Here is a 20,539-nt window from a genome sequence, read left to right on the forward strand (position 1 = left end):
TAAAATTGATAACAGAAGATAGTTCATGTGTTCCCATAGTACCACGTTACAATGGATCATAATTTCTAGTGAGGCTTTTTAATTAAAATAGCCAAAAAAATATTTGAGGGAAGACTTGATTTATGAGGCCACGTGAAAATGGACTTCTGATGCCTTCATTTGTCCTTAATTTGTTTATATCCTTAAAATTCAGCTTATCCTAATTCTGAAGTTATATTTAGGGAACTAACGACAAGGATGGTTAGCCGCAAGGAGTATTACAAAATCGAAAAAAGTAGAATAAAGAAGAAGTGAGGTAAATAATAGCCAGTAAAAAATAGAGAAAAAATGTAAACATTTCCTTTGTAAACATCAATACCTCCACACAACTGCCCTCAGTGCAGAAGTAAGAATTGAAAAAAAAAAAAAAATGTACAAATACGATTCCGCTGGATAATCTAAAAGGACAGATCATAAACTACATCAACAAAAAATAAGGGGTTCTTTCTTCTGTAATGGTGAAAACATTTTTTTTTTAAATGCTAATCCTGTTCCAGGCATGCTATTATCAGAAATCTCAGTTAGGTCGCGAAACATGACTTCATAAAAAGTGCAGGGTCAGAATTAATAAGTTCTTTGGAAAAGGGGTTGAGCTGTTTTCTTATTGTTTCTGAGTGTGGTCTCAGAAATTATCTATCTAAAAACCATTAGTAGTCATTGATTCTTTATCCTTGTTTGTGTTATTTAAACTAGTCATTATGCTATGTTGCATTATCAGTTATGGAAAATTGTGCATCAGATTCTCCAACAACGACTTAATTGTTACATAGATTCGCAAATATTATTAGCTAACATATTTTAGCTTGCTCGTAGAACCGCATTTGGTAATGAGATTGTTAGCCAAGTAGTTTTGTTAGGACACTGGAAAAGGGTTTTTAATGTTAATCTCGTGTGCATATTACGCCCTCTTTCTATTATAACATTGGGCATTTGGATACTCAGTTGCAAGAGGATCCAGGTGAATGACGTGCGTACTCACTAGCGAGAAACAAGGTCACTCGGCTTCTTGGGGCTAATCGTGAAGAGCTTGAGTCGCGTATTATTCACTGAAGCACCGCATCACCTAAAATATTTTGGAAATATGTAAATAGGAATAAGCCTAACCTTGCACCATCTACATCTACATTCACACATCGGGATACACACCAAAAGATTGATAGTGATTCTGAGAAGGCTCTTATTTTTAACCAAATTTTTTCTTCAGTTTTTGTTAAAACACGGCCAATTCATTCAATGAAGCTAATTTTGCATCTCAAGTAGAGTTGATTGCGTCGTCGGACATTCTTGTTCCATTTGATGATTCGGATTTCTCATTGACTGAAGTTTATACTATTCGTATAAAATTGGATGCGTCTAAAGCGCCGGATATAGACAGTTTCCCGAACATAATGATAAAACAAATTGCTCATGAAATTGCAGAACCACTTACCTATATATTTAACTTATCTTTGGCGCATGGACTGTGTCCGTCAGGGTGGAAGATGGCCTTGGTAAAGCCACTTCACAAAAGTGGCTCCAAGTCGGATTTTAAAAACTATCGGCCGATTTCAATTACATCTATTTTTTGCCGAGTGATGGAAAAGTTGATTGTTTCACGCGTTCAAGTATTTTGATGGAAATCATCTTTGGAATCCTGCTCAGCACGGTTTTCGAAAAAATAGGTCTTGTAATACTCAGCTTCTTGAAGTTATTTTAGATTTTCAACGTTTTACCGATTTAGCTATACCCTTTGACTGCATTTACATCGATTTCTCGAAGGTATTCGACAAAGTCTCAATACCCATCCTTCTTAAAAAATGTGCAGCTTATAAATGGGGTAGAAAAACAATTGCATTTATTGCTGATTATCTAAATGGATGAACTCAGTAGGTTGTTGTTGGCGAAGCTATGTCATCCTCAGTTGATGTGTTGAGCAGAGTCCCCTAGGGTAGCTGCCTCGGTCCAATTTTATTTTGTTTATTTATTAGTGATATGCCTTCCTCTGTTCAGCATTCTACTGTCAAGATGTTTGCGGATGATGTAAAACTTTATCTACCAGTTAAAGACCAAAACGATGTGCAACTTTTACAGGAGGATCTTGACTCTCTAAATTATTGGTGCGAATCTAATTCCATGTTCATAAACCCTTCTAAGTGTGTTGTTCTACACTATGCTCGTAAACTCCCACCTGTGCATACTTACCAGCTGTCTGGCATACGAATCCCTTCTAACGGAGTAGTGCGTGACCTTGTCGTTTACTTTGATACCCAATTGAAATTTGATAAGCATGTTTCGGAAATTGTAAAGAATGCAAATTATCGTTTACTGTCTATAAGGAGAAACTTTAGTAGGTTTAACCTTCGTAATTTCTTACTACCATACAAATCAATGGTCCGCTTTCTTCTTGAGTATAATACTTCTGTTTGATTTCCATTAAGTCTAATGGATGAGCATAGGATAGAAAAGGTTCAGAAAAGGGCCACTAGATTGGTCCCGTACCTTCAGTGTCTTTCCATTCCGCAGAGACTTTCTAGGCTTCAACTCCCGTCGTTGAAGTTTTGTAGTTGTCGTAATGACCTTGTAAATGTGTTTCGTATAATTAAAGCAGTGGATGATGTTGATCCAAATTTATTTTTTAAATTTAGCCATTATCACTTTACTCATCAGCATGATTATAAATTATATCCCCCAAAACCACTGAAAAAAATCGGTCAATTATCTTTCGTTAGTAGAGTTGCCGGACCATGGAATGGTTTGCCTTTGGAGGTTGTCGAGGCAGAGAGTGTTTGAATTTTTAAGAGTGCATTATTAAATACGCCTTTTTATTTAGACGCTTTTGTTGTGTAGTTTCGTGTTATTTAGAAGTTTTTGCCGTTTAGTTTGTCGTTGCCAGTTTACTTTAGATTAGTATTATGATTTTGTATTTTTGTGTTTTTGCGACAAGCATTGATGCTTACCGCTATTCGTAATAATAAATAAATAAATAACAGCTGTCTGTGCTGCGAACTGCGCGCACACTGTTAGTGAGGCTCTACAAATGCTAATATCATGGGTGGCAATTCGCGAAAATACTAGAAAGGGGAGGTAAAATATCTTTCAAAATCTATGGGGGGATTTTTAGGAGGAAGAAGCGAACAATCTATCCACCCTGACTCAGTCCCTCCCCCCTATGGAGGCTCCTGATTAATATGAGATTGAACACTTTCAAAAATTATTTTGAGGTAAGATTTTTTCTGTTTTTACATTCTGACTAAAAGTATTTTTGACATGCAAATGTGATTTAGTTTGCTGGGTAGCCTGCCTAGTATGAAGATGGTGGCAGATTTTAGCCTCACAGATGGTAAGTACACTTTTATATTAAAGTTTAGTTTACTTATCTTCAAAATTCGAAAGAGTTGAACTTGCGCCCTTTTATCATAACGGCACACATTTTTCTTGCATTTCTCAACTTTTTTCAGTTATTCCACTAGCTGAAAAATTTGCATTCACCTTTGCTACTCTGCTAAGTGACATTGCTACCAGGCTGGAATCTGCCAGACATGGTATCCTGGATGCCCTCATTAAGACGATCATAAACCTTGTAGATTCCTTGACGAAGACATTATCGGACAGCAATGAGCTAGATAATCAAAGCTCGTGTAAGTATGAGTTTATCTTGATAGATTGATGGATTTTCCGAGCTACGAAATCCAAGGACTAACTCGGAATAATAGGTGCTTATAGTAATAAAATTGGTTTCTACAAGTTGACTACATGGAAATCGTGACAATAATTTACTATGTATGCTACGGGTTGTATATTTGAATATGACGTTAGAACGAAGCAGTATATTCAGCACCTTATTTATTTTCTTTTATGTGGAAGCCTCCACAGCCGTTTATATCTTTCTAATTCAGGAAAAAATCAGGAATTCACCTCCTACTGAAAAGATATCAATGTGCAATTATGCTTTTTTTTGGTATTATCAGGTGTCAAATAAGAAAAAAGGGCATTAGCCTACAATTTGGGCTTTTGAGAAAGAAACATGTCAAGAAAACTATTCTTACTTAATAATATGTAGGAAAATAGTAGTTAAGAGATTTTGAGGGTGCTTTCACTATACCTGACCCCCTCCCCCTAATGTGGAAATACGTAGCCCAATTTATTTCATTCACACGGGTTTTTCTGTTCCTTGATTTCGTTAGAGGTGATTCAATTTACGGGTACTCGGTTGAAACAGAAGTGACGCATGCAAAACACACGGGAAATTTATAAATTGGGCTATATATTTACAAACTAATGGGGGGGGGGTAAAGTGTAGTGAAAGCATCCTCAAAGTGTGTTAATTGCAACTTTTCTGCATATTGTTTTTTAAGAATTTTTTTCTTAATATGTTTCTTCTCAGTAGCCTCAATTGTAGGCTAATTCCTAAAAAGGAAATATGGGTGAAAATCGGAAAAAATAAGCTATAAACTTATGACACCTAGCAGCTTAAGTAGCTTTCTCTTTGAAGATGTAACTGTCGACGGGTTCCTAAAAACGTAATAATTTTGAAACAATATAAAGAAAAGTTTTCCTGGCATGAATAAACCAAATATGGGTGTAGAAGGGGGGGATGTTATGATTTTGATGTTCTGAATACTTCAAAGATTAAGAGGTAAGCAAAATGAAATTAAGAGGATGTAATGGGGACGTGTGGGGGTTAGATCATATTATACTATTTTAAAGAGAAGTTACTAACATTATAATAACTAGCCACCCGTGAAAAGATATAAAATATAATGACACACATGTACTGACAACATAAAATAATTTTTGGGTTTTCTTTATCCCTATAAGTGTGTATTCAGTATCGTGACTAGCGTCAGTTGTCTGATACTTTACCCAGAAGTTTGATCCGTGGCTAGGAGTATTATTGAAATAAGACAACAAGAAACTATAAAAAATATAAAAGAACTGAAGATTTATTGAATAACCCTAATCATACAACTAAAACTTAGAGAGACAGAGAGTTTACTTGACAAGAATCGCGTGGCTCAAAGCTTTTCACCCATTTTACTGGTTTAGATTTTCCAAGTAGGACCAAACAAAAAAAATATAAAAGAACTGAAGATTTATTGAATAACCCTCATCATACAATTACAATTTAGTGAGGCAGAGATTTTAATTGTCTAAATCGTCTTAATAAAAAAAAATTCATCCATTCTATTGGCTTAGAATTCTCCATAGTAGAACCAATAGCTGGAATTTTGCCTTTTTTTGCTTAAAATTGCACACTTGATTTAATCAGATTTAATCAGAATCAGATTTAAAAAAAGGGAGATTGTGTGGCTTCTGTATATGACGTACCCTGAAGGAATAATGCGATTGGCTTGATTGAATAATAAATAATGAATATTGAGTAACTAAGTAATGTGATTGACATAAATCAGTCAGAAGCGTTAACCAGTGAATCTAAAGTGACTACAAAAGTATAAGAAAGTAAACTCTCTCTTTGGTAACAAAATTAAGAAGCTCTTAAGATAAGATTATAAACATAGGTCCTTCGATCACTTCCGAGATTTTGTTCATATACGCATTTTCTAAGGCTGAATGATCGAAGATTCTTCACGATTTTGTGTGAATTTCAAGTAATCTTAACTAAGGTATGCTTTGGGAATTCTCTAATTTTTGCGTACGTGAATTAACCTTTTTTAATCCTAGAAATTTTTAAGTTGTTAGTTCCAACTTGGACTGATTTTTTTTTCTATTTTTCATTCCTACTCTTCATTGTGATATTAGGCACAAAAACAGAATTCCATTTACTATAGAAAGCAACACGTATATAATGAAAAAAGAAATCACCAATGCAACAGCATTCACATCTACAGCAAAATCATGTCTAAGCTGTAACATCTCGAGCTAACTGTAGTTTTAAAGCAGTTTGTCCATGTAACTTTTTTATTATAAGTGTCTATTATTAAGAACCTCTTACTAGATAAGAGGAAAGATTTCTTGATAACCGTTTTGAAATTTTCTACCACTACATTAAGTAATAGATTAGTACACATTGTCGCAAAATCGAAAGACTCAGTTCTTTTAGCTGAAATCATTGTTAAAGAGTCTATCACCTGCAGTGAATTATTAACACTAAGGTATGGATCAAAATTAGAAAAATTTTTAATATCAGAACAATAGGTTTTAAGTTTATTTATAATTTCCTTTAAAATTAAAGAGAGGTCAGTAGCAGCAATGCGGGTTGGACATCTAGCTGCTCCAGCAATAAACCCTGGTTTAGCGGGTCTTATGAAATTTTACAGTCCAAAATAGGAAAGGGAACTTTTTATCATTGTCATTAATTCTAATATTAAATTTTGTAAAAAGTATTTCTTCAGTTTTTTAAATTAAATTTTCATCCTCTAAATTCACCTTTTCGTAAACATTAGTCGTGCATAACTCCCGTGTTAAGACTTCATAATACAGCTTCTGACAAATTATGGCAAAATGGTTATTAGCTTTATCCACCGGCACAATTATAAATTCATTCTGTAGATTGGCAATTGCTTGTTTTATCCTAGCATTGTAAAACAATGATTTAATGTTACTATTTTTTTAAGTTAGCATATATTTTATTTCGTATTCTACTAATAATTAAATTCTTCCAACTTTAAAAACTTTCTGTATTTTTATTCTCTTTCTTACACCACTTATCAATAAATCAATCATAATCATTTTCCAAGCTATCAAGAATAATCGATGGTTTCAAATGATGAGAAAGACGGAAATTAGCCCCTTTATTCATTCTAATTTGAAGATCATTTTGTTTTATTATTGACAAGTCCCCTGATATAACATGTTGGTAAGTGGTATTTATAAATGGACCTAGTTGCTTACAATTACAAACAGATTTCCAATTTATATCACTGTCCAATCTTTTAAGTATTAAATTATAATTAAAAATCGTTTGCCCAATAGTTTTTGAAAATTTACAAGTTAAAACTGGACTATTATTATAATTCAAATTACTAGGAAGGGCCTGTTTCACATGCTGCTGATATAAAATTTCTGGTAAATTAATATCTTCAATCTGCTTACAAGTAAAATTGATAGGTAAGTATAATCTGTTGTCCTTATTGGCTTTTCCTACAATTGACCATGATTTAACTTTTCCCACAACTATTCCATTTTTAATTCAAAATTAAAAAGCTATCTGATAATCTTATCAATCTTATTCTTTTTTGAAATAAATTTCGTTTTAGTTTCGCATATTACTTTAAAATTATATTCAAGAACTGTATTATTCTTAACAATCCAGAAAAGTTTGATTAATTTCCTCTTGGATTATTTATTTAGACATTTTATTACAGAAGTCATACCCTTAGATTCAAGTAGCTGGCATAGATCCGTAGAAAACATATGTAAATCTAATTCATTTTTTTATTATTTTTCCTATGTCCTCTCGATCGTTTTTACGTTTAGTAGGACAAGTAAAAGAAGGATGGTCCATAAAACCATCAATACATTTAACAACAACATGAGACATGTTTCCATATAAATTGTGATAGTTATATCTGATATGGAACACATACCATTATTACAATGTTGAACTAGATAGTTATTAGTTTTTTCTTTTTAACTGTTGTCTTATGTCCAGAAAATCTTTTATATAAATTATTAGTTATTTCCCCCTTATATTGTAGGCAGCATTTATTACATTCTAATAGGTAAATGATATTAGTTGTTTTACAATTAACACTACCGCGTAACTTGCATGCAAAATTTTTATTATACAATGTATTATTAACAGAAGTCCGTGGGATGAAATAATCTTGGCAAAGAAAACAACGACTCTTACACTTACTAACTTTCGAAAAATCGTTCGAGTTCCGAGGCTAATATTCGTATTTTGTTGCATTAAAATTTTAAAAAGTAAATCCGAATCAAGCCAACAGCCAAATCGAAGTCCAGCAATCAGAGTCCAAAAATCGTGCCAGGGTCAATATGTCAATAAATACATAAATATGAAAAAACAATTCTCACCAATAATTAATAATATCAGGTTAAAAACCTGGACCAGGGTAAAGGTCTGTCGGGGAGAAAGCTAAAAAAAAAAGTTCTCCACTAGCACTGGATCCAATCTGGATTAATATAATGAAAAAAGAAATCACCAATGCACATAAACAATTTTATTTTGAAATAAAGCGAAATGAAAATTTATGAAAGCGGGTTCAATATTTCAAATGAGACAGGAGAAACTAAAAAAAAGACTCTGTTTTTCTCTAATCCTAAAAAAAACTCAAAGTTTTGGCTTAACATCCGGAAGCTTTTATCAACGGGAATAAAAAACAAGCGAAACTAAATTAAACAAAACCTATAAAGAAAAGGAAAAAAATGTAAACGATAAAAAGTCACATCCTAATATAAGTAGGACAAATTTCGTAAATTATTTTTTTCCGAAAAATTACAACAGCAAAGATTTTTTCAAAACTGGAAATATTTTCGTTTCACATTTCGGATCCTTGTGAAAATAATAGTCAGAAAATGTATATATATATATATATATATATATATATATATATATATATATATATATATATATATATATATATATATATATATATATATATATATATATATATATATATATATATATATATATATATCGGCTGTTCTACAGTGAAGTTTGTTGCTTATTCTAGTTGCATAGGCTCCCAAGAGTTTAACTTTTTTTGGTATATTTTGCTCCTTGTTTCCCCCTAATAAAATAATTCTCTCCCTCTCTAAAAACAAAAATATAATAACGTATGAACGGAAACATATCTCAATATGAACGGAATTAGGAAGTAGGTTTCCATCAAGCTGACTTGAAAAGTTGAAAATTAGTTAAAGAGATTGTGGATTGCTGCTGATTGCTCAATTATTTGTTCCACAAATATTTGCTTCCATCTAGGTACTAAGTAAACTAGAAAAATAACCTATTTCATTTTTTATAAGGAATTTTTTTTATCTCTTTCCTTATAGGATTTTTCTGGACTTTTGCGATAATCTTGCATTTTATTTTATGCAGATTTTTTCCTAGGTCTTCCTTCATCAGACTTTTCCTGCCTTTTCTGTTTCTTCAGTGGGTATTCGTAATTTTTTATACTAACTTTTTGCTAACGTTTTCTATGATTGAATTTCGTTCCGACTTTTCTGTCTTTGCTGATAACCTGGCATCAAATTTCTGCGGGAATTTTCCTGTAAATTCCTTATAGAATTTTGTGATGTTCTATTCTATCTTTCTCTTTTCTCCCTAATAAGTCTTCTCTTGATTTTTGTGTATCATTTTGCGAAATTTTTTTCTAATATTTCCTCTTGATAGAACTAAGCAATAAATTGTCGTCCCTGACAAACCGTCGTATTGTAGAACGTTTTCCTAAATCTTATTTGATAGTATATTTTACGGGGAATTTCTTCCTGTGCCCTCGGAAATGACTTCTAGAACTATATTTGATTCATGTTAGGACCTTTTCCTGTGTCCTTGTTTCTCTTTCTGTTTATCCAACAGAATAGCTGGACTGCAGCTTATTTAAATGTTTCTATTCCAGTCAATGTCTACGTTCACGTAACCCCCCTTCTGATTGGTTATCTAAGAGCATTTGGAAGATTTTCTAGTGGTGATACTCCGCTTTTACAGCTCCTTTATCCGAAAATGAAACCCGATTATGGAGGAGTTTCGTATAGACTTCAGGAAAAAAATTCAAAGAATGTGAAAAGAACTTTATCATCTGGTTCTGTCTCCAGTGTAGATGTTTCTGCTTTCGGGAGTTCCTCAAGGTCAGTTGTCTCCTCACTAATAAGCTAAATTTTCTAATTTTATTGAATTGACAAATTGAACTCGTTTCTATTCTCAAAAATTGGGAATTTATTCTTATTGATTTGTTCTCTCCAGAAGTTACTACTCCTACTGGTCAATTTATAACATTTCAAGCTAGTATAAAGAGTTATAAGGACCAGTAAAGTAGCGTTCTCATGCAGGTCCAGCCAGAACTAAATGTTCAAACATGGCTGTCGGGTCGGACATTTGCTTAGGCACGGAAGTCTTGTCTTTATATTTTGTGTAACTGGTAAGTGTCTCTAACTCCCAGCCAATCACTAATCTAAAAACAATTATGATATATTATAATGTGGATATAATGAAGTGTCCCTGAAGAGGGAAAAACGGGACCTGAAGCGTCAGTATGTTTCTGAAACTCTCAAATGATCATATGCCTTTTATGCCTTAAGGCAAGCGAGTATATCTTGTTATAGAGATTGAATACAGTCATATACTAAAAGGTGACTACTCCGTAGTTTGGTTGGTGCACTTTGGCTTACCGTAAAGCTGGAGATCAATTTTATACAAAATAAACTTTATACGAACAATGGCAAAAATAGTAGTGGGTGGGGGATAAAATAATACTTGATAATACTTTATGACAATCAACTATCACAGGCTAAAAAAAAAGTCGAACTCGCACTCGCACTGTAAGTCAAACACGTTAAAAATCAAAACAATTGAAATTAAAAAGTCAAAATCATCAGAGATACAGGACGAATTAAAAATCTTGACAATTGAAGAAGGGAATGTGCAATAGACTGGCTTCACATAATCATCACAAATAGGCAAAATAAAAACGGTAATAGATAAAACGGGAAAATGTTGTTTTGATGATTCATCATCAACTAAGAAAAGAGACGAATGAGTTCTTTTTGGTTGAGGACACATATCAGGAATTTTAATGTTCTTTAGAAACAAGGGGATAAAGGACCTTTTTGCAAACTCTCGGTAACACGATGGATCCGAGAGTAACTTGGGATTTTTAAGGAGGCTAACCGGGGGAGTCAGGGTCTAATGGGCTTTTGAAATTCGGGGAAAATGTCCTCATTACTGGGATTAAAAAATGGTTGATTTTCCGAATCGCATGCTAATTTCCTTCCTCCTTTCAAGGCGACAATGCGTGCGGGTTTAAGGAGGAAGGAGAATGGGATTTTGCCCTCTTTCTAAATGACCCTGAGCCAACGCTTTTGGACCGACTCAATTTTGTCGCTAAGTTCACTTGAAATTTGTGATTGCTAGACCGGACAAGGATATTCCAATAACGGCCTGACAAAGGAAAAGTGAACACGGAAGGGATGTATCTTAGCACATTTAATTTTGTTTATTAGTTTAAACACGGATAGTGAAACATTTGATTGTTAAAAATATTTGAGACATGCATGTCCCACTGAAGATTAATATTGTAACACTAAGAAGTTTGAAGTGTTTCACTAGCATTTCAGGTGGGTAGGGTCATGGAAAAAGGGAGTGGATTCCAAGAAGTTTTCCATAATTATATTTGATTTAGTGGTATTTGCTTTTATATTTAGATTGTCAGCTTCATCCGAATATGGGTTAGGATTTCGAGAGGGTCACTTAATATATTCCCTATGGTAATATTCAAGGATCGACATAATAAATTCAAGGATCGACATAATAAATTCAAGGATTGACATACTATTCAAGGACATACTTCAAGGATCGACCAGTCATCCCTATGTTTCCATCTTTTTTGGGTTTGCTTACCAATTTCTTTAATGATGACTATAAATAAGAGCGAATAAGATAAGGTTCCTTTCAGAATTTCACCATAAATAGGGGGGGGGGGCTGGAGAAAATATTCTTGTATTTTAAAACTTTTGATCTATTTGAAGGGAGTGATATAACAATATTTGCTAATAGAAGGCCAAGTTCAAAGTTATCCAATAATAGATGGATTAGGATGTTGCGTTCAACCAAGTCAAACGCTTTTTGGAAATCGACTGAAACCAGGTTTAGCCAAAAAAAATTTTTTTTTTCTAGCTTACTTAAGATGTATATGTGCCAAGTGCACAGGGTAATGGAATGTGGAGGTTTTCCTTAAATTATCAAACTGTTGGACGTCAATGCATGGACTAACTTTTAGCCAGTTACAAAGGAAACCTTTATAAAGTTTTATAAACCTAAAGTGAGTGTAATGGAAGTACGGTGGTGAAAGTCGGATTAGTAAATTTCTTTGGGACGGGTGTTGTAAAACCTAGTTTCAGCAACTTGGGAATTTGCCAAATTTTATGATTCAATAAAGGTTAAGCAGTTTTGTCTGAAAAGGCTTTAATTAAGTCAGTCGGTTTATCCAAGCGGCAAGTGCTTGATTTTCCATAAATTAAGGGGAGGTAGAAATTAAGGAGAAGGATGTATTGGGGTCAATAATTTGACATGAGACAGTAAAAGGGGGAAACTTTTTACAATAGAAGCAAGATACAGTTTCAAATCGTTGGTGATCTTATTAGGGAGCTCAGATAGATGAAAGCTAATTTTAGAAGGTTTTTTTCCACACATCTCTTTAATTTTCCTGTGCCATTGCTTGTGATTGCTAGAATATACATCCTTAAGTTTATTATCATAATGCTCAGAAGTATGACCTTGCTTGAAAAAAAAATATTTGTTTTTCTTATAATTTTAAAAAAAGTCAATATGGCTTATCAGTGGAGAACTTTTTAATTTTTCTTTCTTAAGAAAATGGGATTCATAATCACTCCCCAATAAATCTTGGAGGGCCAAGGCCTTGCAGTCAACATCATTTGTTTGATACACAGGAGACCAATTTTCAGTAGTAATTTAAGAGCCACAATTATAAAGTCCTGGAGTCAATAAGAGGTCTATAGACGGTTTAGCAAAGGGCTATTTAACTTTAGCCAGCGGAGATAGGAGCTGGCTAAAGTGGTAAACACCCCCCAGACAGGGTAGGGTGGAGACGGGTTTGTAAAGGTTTCAAAGATTGGTACATACTAAATCAATAGTAGTGTTGTCTTTGGTGCTTGGGACTTTTAAAATCTGCTTTAAATTAAAGTATTATAGGTAGAGTCAAGTTTTAAATTATTTGTATCACCTAACAGGAAAATTCCAGCATTTGGTATTTTGATATTACCTAGTTAGCACTGGCATATAATTTTTCGATAAAATTTATTCTGTCAGCAGATCTCTGATTAGGAGAGTAATAAAAACAACACAGGACAATCAAATTGAAAGGATGCGGCAAGATCTTAGGTCGAAAACACACACACATTATCTCATGAAACGGATCTAAACATGGAATTGAGATTTCGCTTGAATAAAAATCATTACGGACAAAGAAAATAATTCGGCCACCTTTCCTACCCAGAGGGTGGTTTCCTGGCCTGAGTTTAATAAACTGGGAGAAATTGTTAATTTTTAACATACAAATTTTGAGCGTGTACTTCATTAACAACAATTATAACTGACCTATAATATTTTAGAAAGGCAGTCTAATTCATTAAGTTTTTCCAAGTTAAGACTTTCAGAGTTGCTTAACGAATGTATGGGGAATTGAAAACGGCTTCTGAAGGTACTGTTTTTACACTTTCCTTTTTTTCTATTACAAGTAGGGTCAGAGAGTCTAGTGGGATTTGTAACAGGGGGCAGGCTAGTATAATCAGAATTGGGGAGTTGGGATCATATCATATCTTTTTGATATTTTGATATATAATTTTTTTATATAGAATTGGGGAGTTGGGATCATATCATATCTTTTTCAAATGCAAGGGTATTTAATTGAGGAGGCACTAGTGGAAGATCTGAGCAATAATAATTTTTGTATACTTAGTGTATTTTTGAGTGTTTTTTGTATACTTCGTGTATCTTTGAGTATTTTGGTCTGTCTAACTCAGGGGTGACTTCAAGGACCAAGGCCACGGGGGGGGGGGTGAGATCTCATCATTAAACGACTCCTAGGTCACTTTAAACGTCCTGCAAAAATTTAGTATAATTAATCTTCTGTAATTTATGTTTGTCTACGGAGACAAACAAGAAGCTAAAACAGAATACGTCAAGCGTAACTAATGAGAGCTATGTTTGCAATTCCCTGCTCTTTAAAGTGGACCAACGCTAGGCAATCTCGTTTAAGTCAATGATATCGGTGAGGTTTTTCTCATTTGCCAACAACAAAAGGAATCTAGTCAACCTTGGCAATTCTCGGCAAATTCTTAACAAACTTGAGCTTATTAAATATTCTTTCGGCTGCGGCAGCTGCAACAGGTGCTGTCGCAGCTAATTTGCAAAGGTGATTGGCTTGCTTAAGCGGAGATTGCCGGCAATTACTTTCACCTTGGACTTCTCTGAAGGAAGTAGCGCCGTGGCAAAATTGAAACAGAACTTCAAACTCTACTTGAAAAGCAATAAAATCTGGCACTCAGAATAACGGAGGAATATTCGCTAGATGTTTCCAGAGAAATCGCCTATTGATGGGTTTGGGTACCCGACTGACTGACTATATTTCAAACAGTAGGCTACAAAAGTTTGGATCAATCCCGCATTCTAGGGCCATAATGAAAGAAAGGTTGAGATGGCTTGGGCATGATCTTCGGATGAAGGATGACAGATTGCCAAAGATTGTCCTTTTTGATCAACCGTCTAGGGCCAAAAGGAAAGCAGACCGTCAGCAGTTGGAGTGGGAGGGTGTCTTAAAGAAAGATTCAAGTGAAATGGGGACTTCCTGGGAGGATGTAAAGAGGAAGATTTTTAATAGATGGGGGTAGAGGAGGATCGTGCTTAGCTATGCTGGCATCGTGCATGGCGACATGGTGCTTCGGTGAGTTGTTAGTAGTAGTAGTAGTAGTAGTAGTAGTGGAGTATCATATATGAAATATATGGTATTGAATGTAACTCATAATTAATAATAATTTATCATCTAGCACTTGTTTGATAATGGACTATCTGAAAGCTCAAAAACTGCAAATTATAGTGTTTTCTTAGTAAATTAGCTAATTGGAAGATAATACAACCAGTCTTGAAAATATTTCAAAACCGTGTTTTAATATTTTAAAAGCCAAGCTTTTATCTCTAGATAGTTATTTTATTAGTAGCATACCTTTCAGTCCCTCGGTACCTATATTTTTGCTCCTTTGTTTGTACCTTTGAAAATAGTATTAGACCCCGAAAAATCAGCAAATTAGGAAAAGGACTCCCCGCTCCCGAAAAAATTGAAAAATATTTACTAAACAATAGTTGTTTGTTTTTTTTTTTCAATTTTGACCAAGACTAAAAATAAAAATGTTTATATAGATTGAGAATAACGAAGTAAAGTTCATTTTCTTTTTTTATTTCTATATGTTGATTTATCATTCTCAATTGTCTTTGTAGCCTGGGGAATAAGCAAATGGATTTTCGAACCCATTTCTTTTGCAAGCTGGGCTCTAGTTTCAACCAATACGCGGCATTGACGGTTCCAAGAGATACATCCACTTCGATTTCAATATCAGATGGTCAATTAAAGGTGAAGTTCAACTTACTACTATTTTCTGCAACATCTGATAGGTTTAGATTGATTACTAACAAGGGTAGCATCATCTATTGTTCCATTGTGCAAACATAGTTTATTATAGTCAAGCTGCTGTTGTTTTGGGGGGGAGGGGGGGGGAGAATGGAGAGGCTTAATGTGATTTTGAATTTCGGTTTCCTTAGCTCTCATATTCCGTACCAAATCTATAACGCTTTAGTATCGACGCTTTAACAAAGTAGCTATATTCAGCGAGAGATTAAAGCATTAACTTTTGTTTTAAATGTAAATGGGGTGAAATTTCAAATAACCGAATTGAAATTTTAAAAATTCTATTTTAAATAAAAACCGGGTTTGATGATCAATTCCGAATGATAGCGTTACTGAGAACTGATATCGAAAACACTTTTTTATGGAATTTTGATCTCTACTTTGATTTTTCTTACAAAAAACCACAATTTAACACGGCTTAGAACCGGACAGCAAGATGTCCATGGGACACAATTACAAGGGACAGCAGAAGTCCATAAGTACAGTTCGAAGAGTCTGAATTCCTCAGTCAAAATTTCGATATGATAGTTATTTTTCAAGGTTGTAACATTCCCAATTGCAACTTTCACATTCTTCAAATCACTGAAATTATTTTGGCCTTAGGAAAATCCATGGTCCCAGAACCAGTGCAGAACGGGGAGCAACACATCTTTACAGGTCTAGACCAAAGCACTTAAGCTGGCTTAGACCCGTACAGCAAGAACTCCGTGGGACCTCGAATTGAATGGAGGCTTCGTGCAATGCTGTGGCCATCTTGGCCAAGGCTTATTTTTCCACACTTAGCTATCCTCCTATCTACAAGAGTTGAGATCCTGCACACACAGTCTCAAGCCTATCACCTTGAACGAATTATGTAGTTATGCCTATTCATATTATGCTGCTACGGAGAAGCAACCTATAATAGATAAGTTAGCTAGGTAGAGGTTTTTCAGCCCCAAAAATTGTAAACCAATTCCACATTAGGACCCCCCCCCCTTTTGAAACAACGTACCTGGTGAGATCTATGGTAAAGAAGGCACCCCTAGTATTAACTTCGAATGAGCTAAAGCATATGTTTATCTACTCTTATAAGGGTAAGTTTGTTCTTGTTCTTATTGATCTGTCTTTATTAATTTATATTTTTATTGAAAATGTGTTATAGAGCAAGCACTGTATACAACAGAAAAGAACATACATAAAATAGAGAAAAAAACGCAAAACCAACGGATTTGAAGACAAAAACAAACTTATTTGTAAGTTGAACTACTAATTTAAGCAAATTTATCTTTTGTCTCCTTTTCTTTTTTGTCCCTTTCCTTTTTTCCTTTTTGCTACTCCGTTGCGCGTTGCACTACTTATAAGTAAAAATTAATTAAATAAAATTAGTAGAAATCGGCTAATGTAAGACGTCAAACTTGAAATGAAAAGAGATTTATATGAGTGAAAAAGTTAAACATAAAGTAAACAAAAACTACCGTGAACAAAACCAAAACTTAAAACGAATAGAAATTATTACACATAAGTGTAGCGCTGCCCCCCCATCCAATCCCTTAAAGTATAAAAAAAATATAGTTAAAAGGCTTCAAAGTCAAAACCGCTCGTCCATGACTTTTATTTTATATTACCGGGTTTTTTAATATCAATATTTTTGTAATATTTGATTCTTTAAGCATTTAATCATTTCGACCGCAATTTGGTCTTCCCCAAAACTTCAGCTTCTTAGCCGCCTTTAGTATCTCCCCACCAGTATACTTTAATATTGACGGCTTGATTTAGAAATAGCGTGTCTGGTATATCTGGAGGATCAGCAGATGGTAATCTATATAACAACTTTTCAGAATGCGTCGCTCAGGCTTCGTTCATTTTGTTCAGGGATACTAAAAAGTTGTCTAAACTCATCTTTGTCGTGCCCATCTGTCTTTGGATGTTTTCCAACTATCTCATTTGTGATGCAGTACACTAACCGAGAGTCTCCCTGTCTAGCCGTTTTTTCAGCCTTCTGAGCTTTCTGTTCAAGGCTACGGCGTTTATCAGCACGGACGCTCTTCTTTAAAGCCTTATGAAGCGCAGCACACTGTAGGTCAAGAGGGTGTCTCGCATCAGTGGAAAAAGTGCTGAACAGAGATTTCTTCTTGTCAGCCTTTTCTCGATCAGATCCAACGATTCGACGGAGATCCATTCATCCTTTGGCAACTTTTTCATACCCAGCGTTTGTAGGGAGTACCGTTGTACCTTTTTCTGATTGCAGTCCAAGCTGTCTCTGGACTTTCATCTCGCAGCAGATCCAGGTTTTCAAATCTGTTGGTGAGTTTTAACACAAAGTGTGACCGAATTCTTAAGTCACTCAATTTTTCGCAGTCATACGGCCGTTGCCTAGCTGTCCTCTCCTTTCTGGGGGCTATTAAATTTGCTCTGATCTTTGCTGCCATCAGACTATTTGTAAGAGAAGATATCAACGCCTTTAAATGTGCGCACAACACATAGTGACATGTGTCACTTCTTACCAATAAGAAATTGGCCTCTCTGTTTTTTTTTGTGTTCATCAGGCGAAGTCCAGGAGTACTTGTGTATATTTTTATGGGCGAAGAGAGTGCTGCCAACAAGAAGGCCTGAGAAGCGAACAAGAGGCCAACAAGAAGGCCACCGTCTATAAGCAACTCTCCATTTTCGTTGCGTTCTCCAAGACCATAGTTGCCCAGGACGTTGACATAATAATCACTTTACTTACCTAGGTAGTATTATTAGTAAAGACGGTGGGTGCAGTGAATATATTAAAAGTAGAATAGCTAAGGCCCAGGGTGTCTTTTCACAGTTTAAAAAAGTTTGGAAGAATAAGAAGGTAAGTTTGCGAACCAAGATTAGAATGTTGGAAGCTACAGTGATGACAGTAATAATAATGTGTCTCTGTGAAATATGTCTCTGAAGCATGGGCGCTTCGAAAAATGGAAAAAGATTTGCTTCATGTTTTCTAGAGAAATTACCTACGGATTATTTTGGGTACCTGACTGACTAACCGTATTCAAATAGTAGGCTGTACGAAAAGTGTGGCTCAATCCCGCTTTCTAGGGCTATAATAAGATAAAGGTTGAGATGGCTAAGGCAGGTTCTGCCTAAGTTTCTCCTTTCGGCCTACTGTTTAGTGCCAAACGATAAGCAGGTCGTCCCTGGTTGTAGTGGGAGGATGTTGTAAGGAAAGATTGAAGGGAAATGGGAACTTCTTGGGAGAGTGTAAAGAAGGAAATTTTGGATAGATTGGACGGAAGTAGGAGCGTGCATTGCTGTGTTGGCCTTAGGTGGCTTAGTGTTCCACTGAGCTTTTAGTAGTAGTAGTAGTAGTAGTAGATTTGCAATTTTCGTAGTAATAAATTATCATGGTAAATACGTAACGAATTTGTTGTGTTTAGATAACTTAATTCCAGAAATTTAAGATTTTTTTCTCCTGGAATCGTTAGAAACACCTCTATGATAATTTACCGAGAATGAACAAAAACTGGCATAAAGCAGATCAAGAACCGTTTGACTGAATCTCTCACGACTGTAAAAAATTTTAGCATAAGAAATTTTTACATGTCATACTGTGTTATTGATGAAACAGAAAATGTCGAAGAAAGTTGATTTTGAAATAGTGAACCACTTCAGCCTTTCTGTAGATACAAGTTTTAAATTTGTTCTTAACTTTTCGTTGAAAAATTTTGTTTTAAGATTTAATTTTATCTGCATTTATGTTGACGTTGTTTTTTTCTGTTTATCTATTATAGTAATTATGGCTAATAAGAAAGATTAGCAATAATAATAATAAAAAAAAAATGTTAAATAATACTAGAAACGCCATAATAGATGTTTTTTTGGGAGAAGTCGGGGTAGAAGATGCTGTGTACTTGTGGTAAGAATTGTTTTGCAGAATTAGTTATAGAAAGATTTGGAGCCGTGTTAGAAATATTTGTGGACCGTCGTTTTCGGAGTAGTATCTGAGTACTGGCGGTAGAAGTAGTTGTCGAAGGGCGAGTTGTGGTAGCAGCATCAGTTTGGCAGTTGATAGTAGTTATCACGCCTACTGGCGTGGGAATTCTGTGTCCAAGGGACGCGGGTTCAATCCCAGTTGTGACCAGTTATTTAGTTTGGGACGGGGGTCAGTGGCGTGACTCTGTAAGCTCAGCCAGTGTCGACCCAGCTCTAAATGGGTACCTGGAGAAATCTGGGGAAGGTAAGTAGGAAGGGTGTGTGAAAGCACAGGATGGCTGGTCTTCAGCCCCCCCTCCCCCCATTGCACTTCCTGGCTTAAGGGTCTTGAAACGGAGATCAGTACCGCCGGTTTGGACCTTAAGGGTCTAGTGCCGTCTTACTTACTTTTTTTTAGTAGTTAATTCTAGTTGACAGTAGAAAGGGGATGACAGTAGTTGGGGTAAGAGCTGTTTTGGTAGGATGAATATTATAAAGATTAGGAACCGTGTTCTTAATATTTATAACGCGAACGGCTGTTTTTGGAGTAGTCTTGATCCGAGTAGCAGTGGAAGAATTAGACCTGCTAGGATTAGTTACGCTAGTAGCAGCAGTTGTGGCAGTTGATAGTAGTTATTGTTAATTAATAGTAGAGACGGTATAATAGTAGTTTTCCCATGGAGTAGTTGGGATAGAGCTGTCACCGTAAGGTTAATTGTAGAAGGAATCGTAGTAAGAATATTTGGGTTAAGAACGATTATATGGCACTTGGTATTAACCAAGTGACATATAGCAATCGCAAATTCTGTCGGTCTGTCTGTCCCGGTTTTTCTACTTTAGGCACTTCCAGGTAAGGTAGGACGATATAATTTGGCAAGCATATCAGGCATCGGACCACATAAAATTAGAAATAGTCGTTTTCGCGATTTGAACGTCTGGGGGGGGGGGAGTGGGGGGTCGGATAATCCGGAAAAATAGAAAAAATGAAGTATTTTTAACTTACGAATGGGTGATGGGATCTCAATAAAATTTGATATTTGGAAGGATATCGTATCTCAGAGCTCTTATTTTAAATCCCGACCAGATCCGTTGACATTGAGAGGAGTTGAGGGGGGAACCTAAAATCTTGGAAAACCCTTAGAGTTGAGAGATCGGGATGAAACTTGATTGGAAGAATAAGCACAAGTTATAGATACGAGATTGGCGTAACTGGTACGGATCCGTTCTCTTTGAGGGAGCTGGGGTTGTTAATTTGGAAAAAT

General features: G+C 35.1%; 1 protein-coding gene across 1 annotated transcript in view; it reads left to right on the top strand.

Moving 5' to 3' along the window:
- LOC136041408 (phosphatidylinositol 4-kinase alpha-like) overlaps positions 1 to 20,539 on the top strand; it is a 62,434-nt gene that overhangs the window by 5,388 nt on the left and 36,507 nt on the right. The window contains exons 3-5 of the mRNA XM_065726063.1: positions 3,477 to 3,656; positions 9,564 to 9,792; positions 15,173 to 15,305. Coding sequence (XP_065582135.1) covers positions 3,477 to 3,656; positions 9,564 to 9,792; positions 15,173 to 15,305 — 542 coding nt within the window. The remainder of the gene's footprint in view (positions 1 to 3,476; positions 3,657 to 9,563; positions 9,793 to 15,172; positions 15,306 to 20,539) is intronic.

The sequence above is a fragment of the Artemia franciscana genome, unplaced genomic scaffold, assembly GCF_032884065.1.
Source record: "Artemia franciscana unplaced genomic scaffold, ASM3288406v1 PGA_scaffold_212, whole genome shotgun sequence".
NCBI classification, from domain to species: Eukaryota; Metazoa; Arthropoda; class Branchiopoda; order Anostraca; family Artemiidae; genus Artemia; species Artemia franciscana.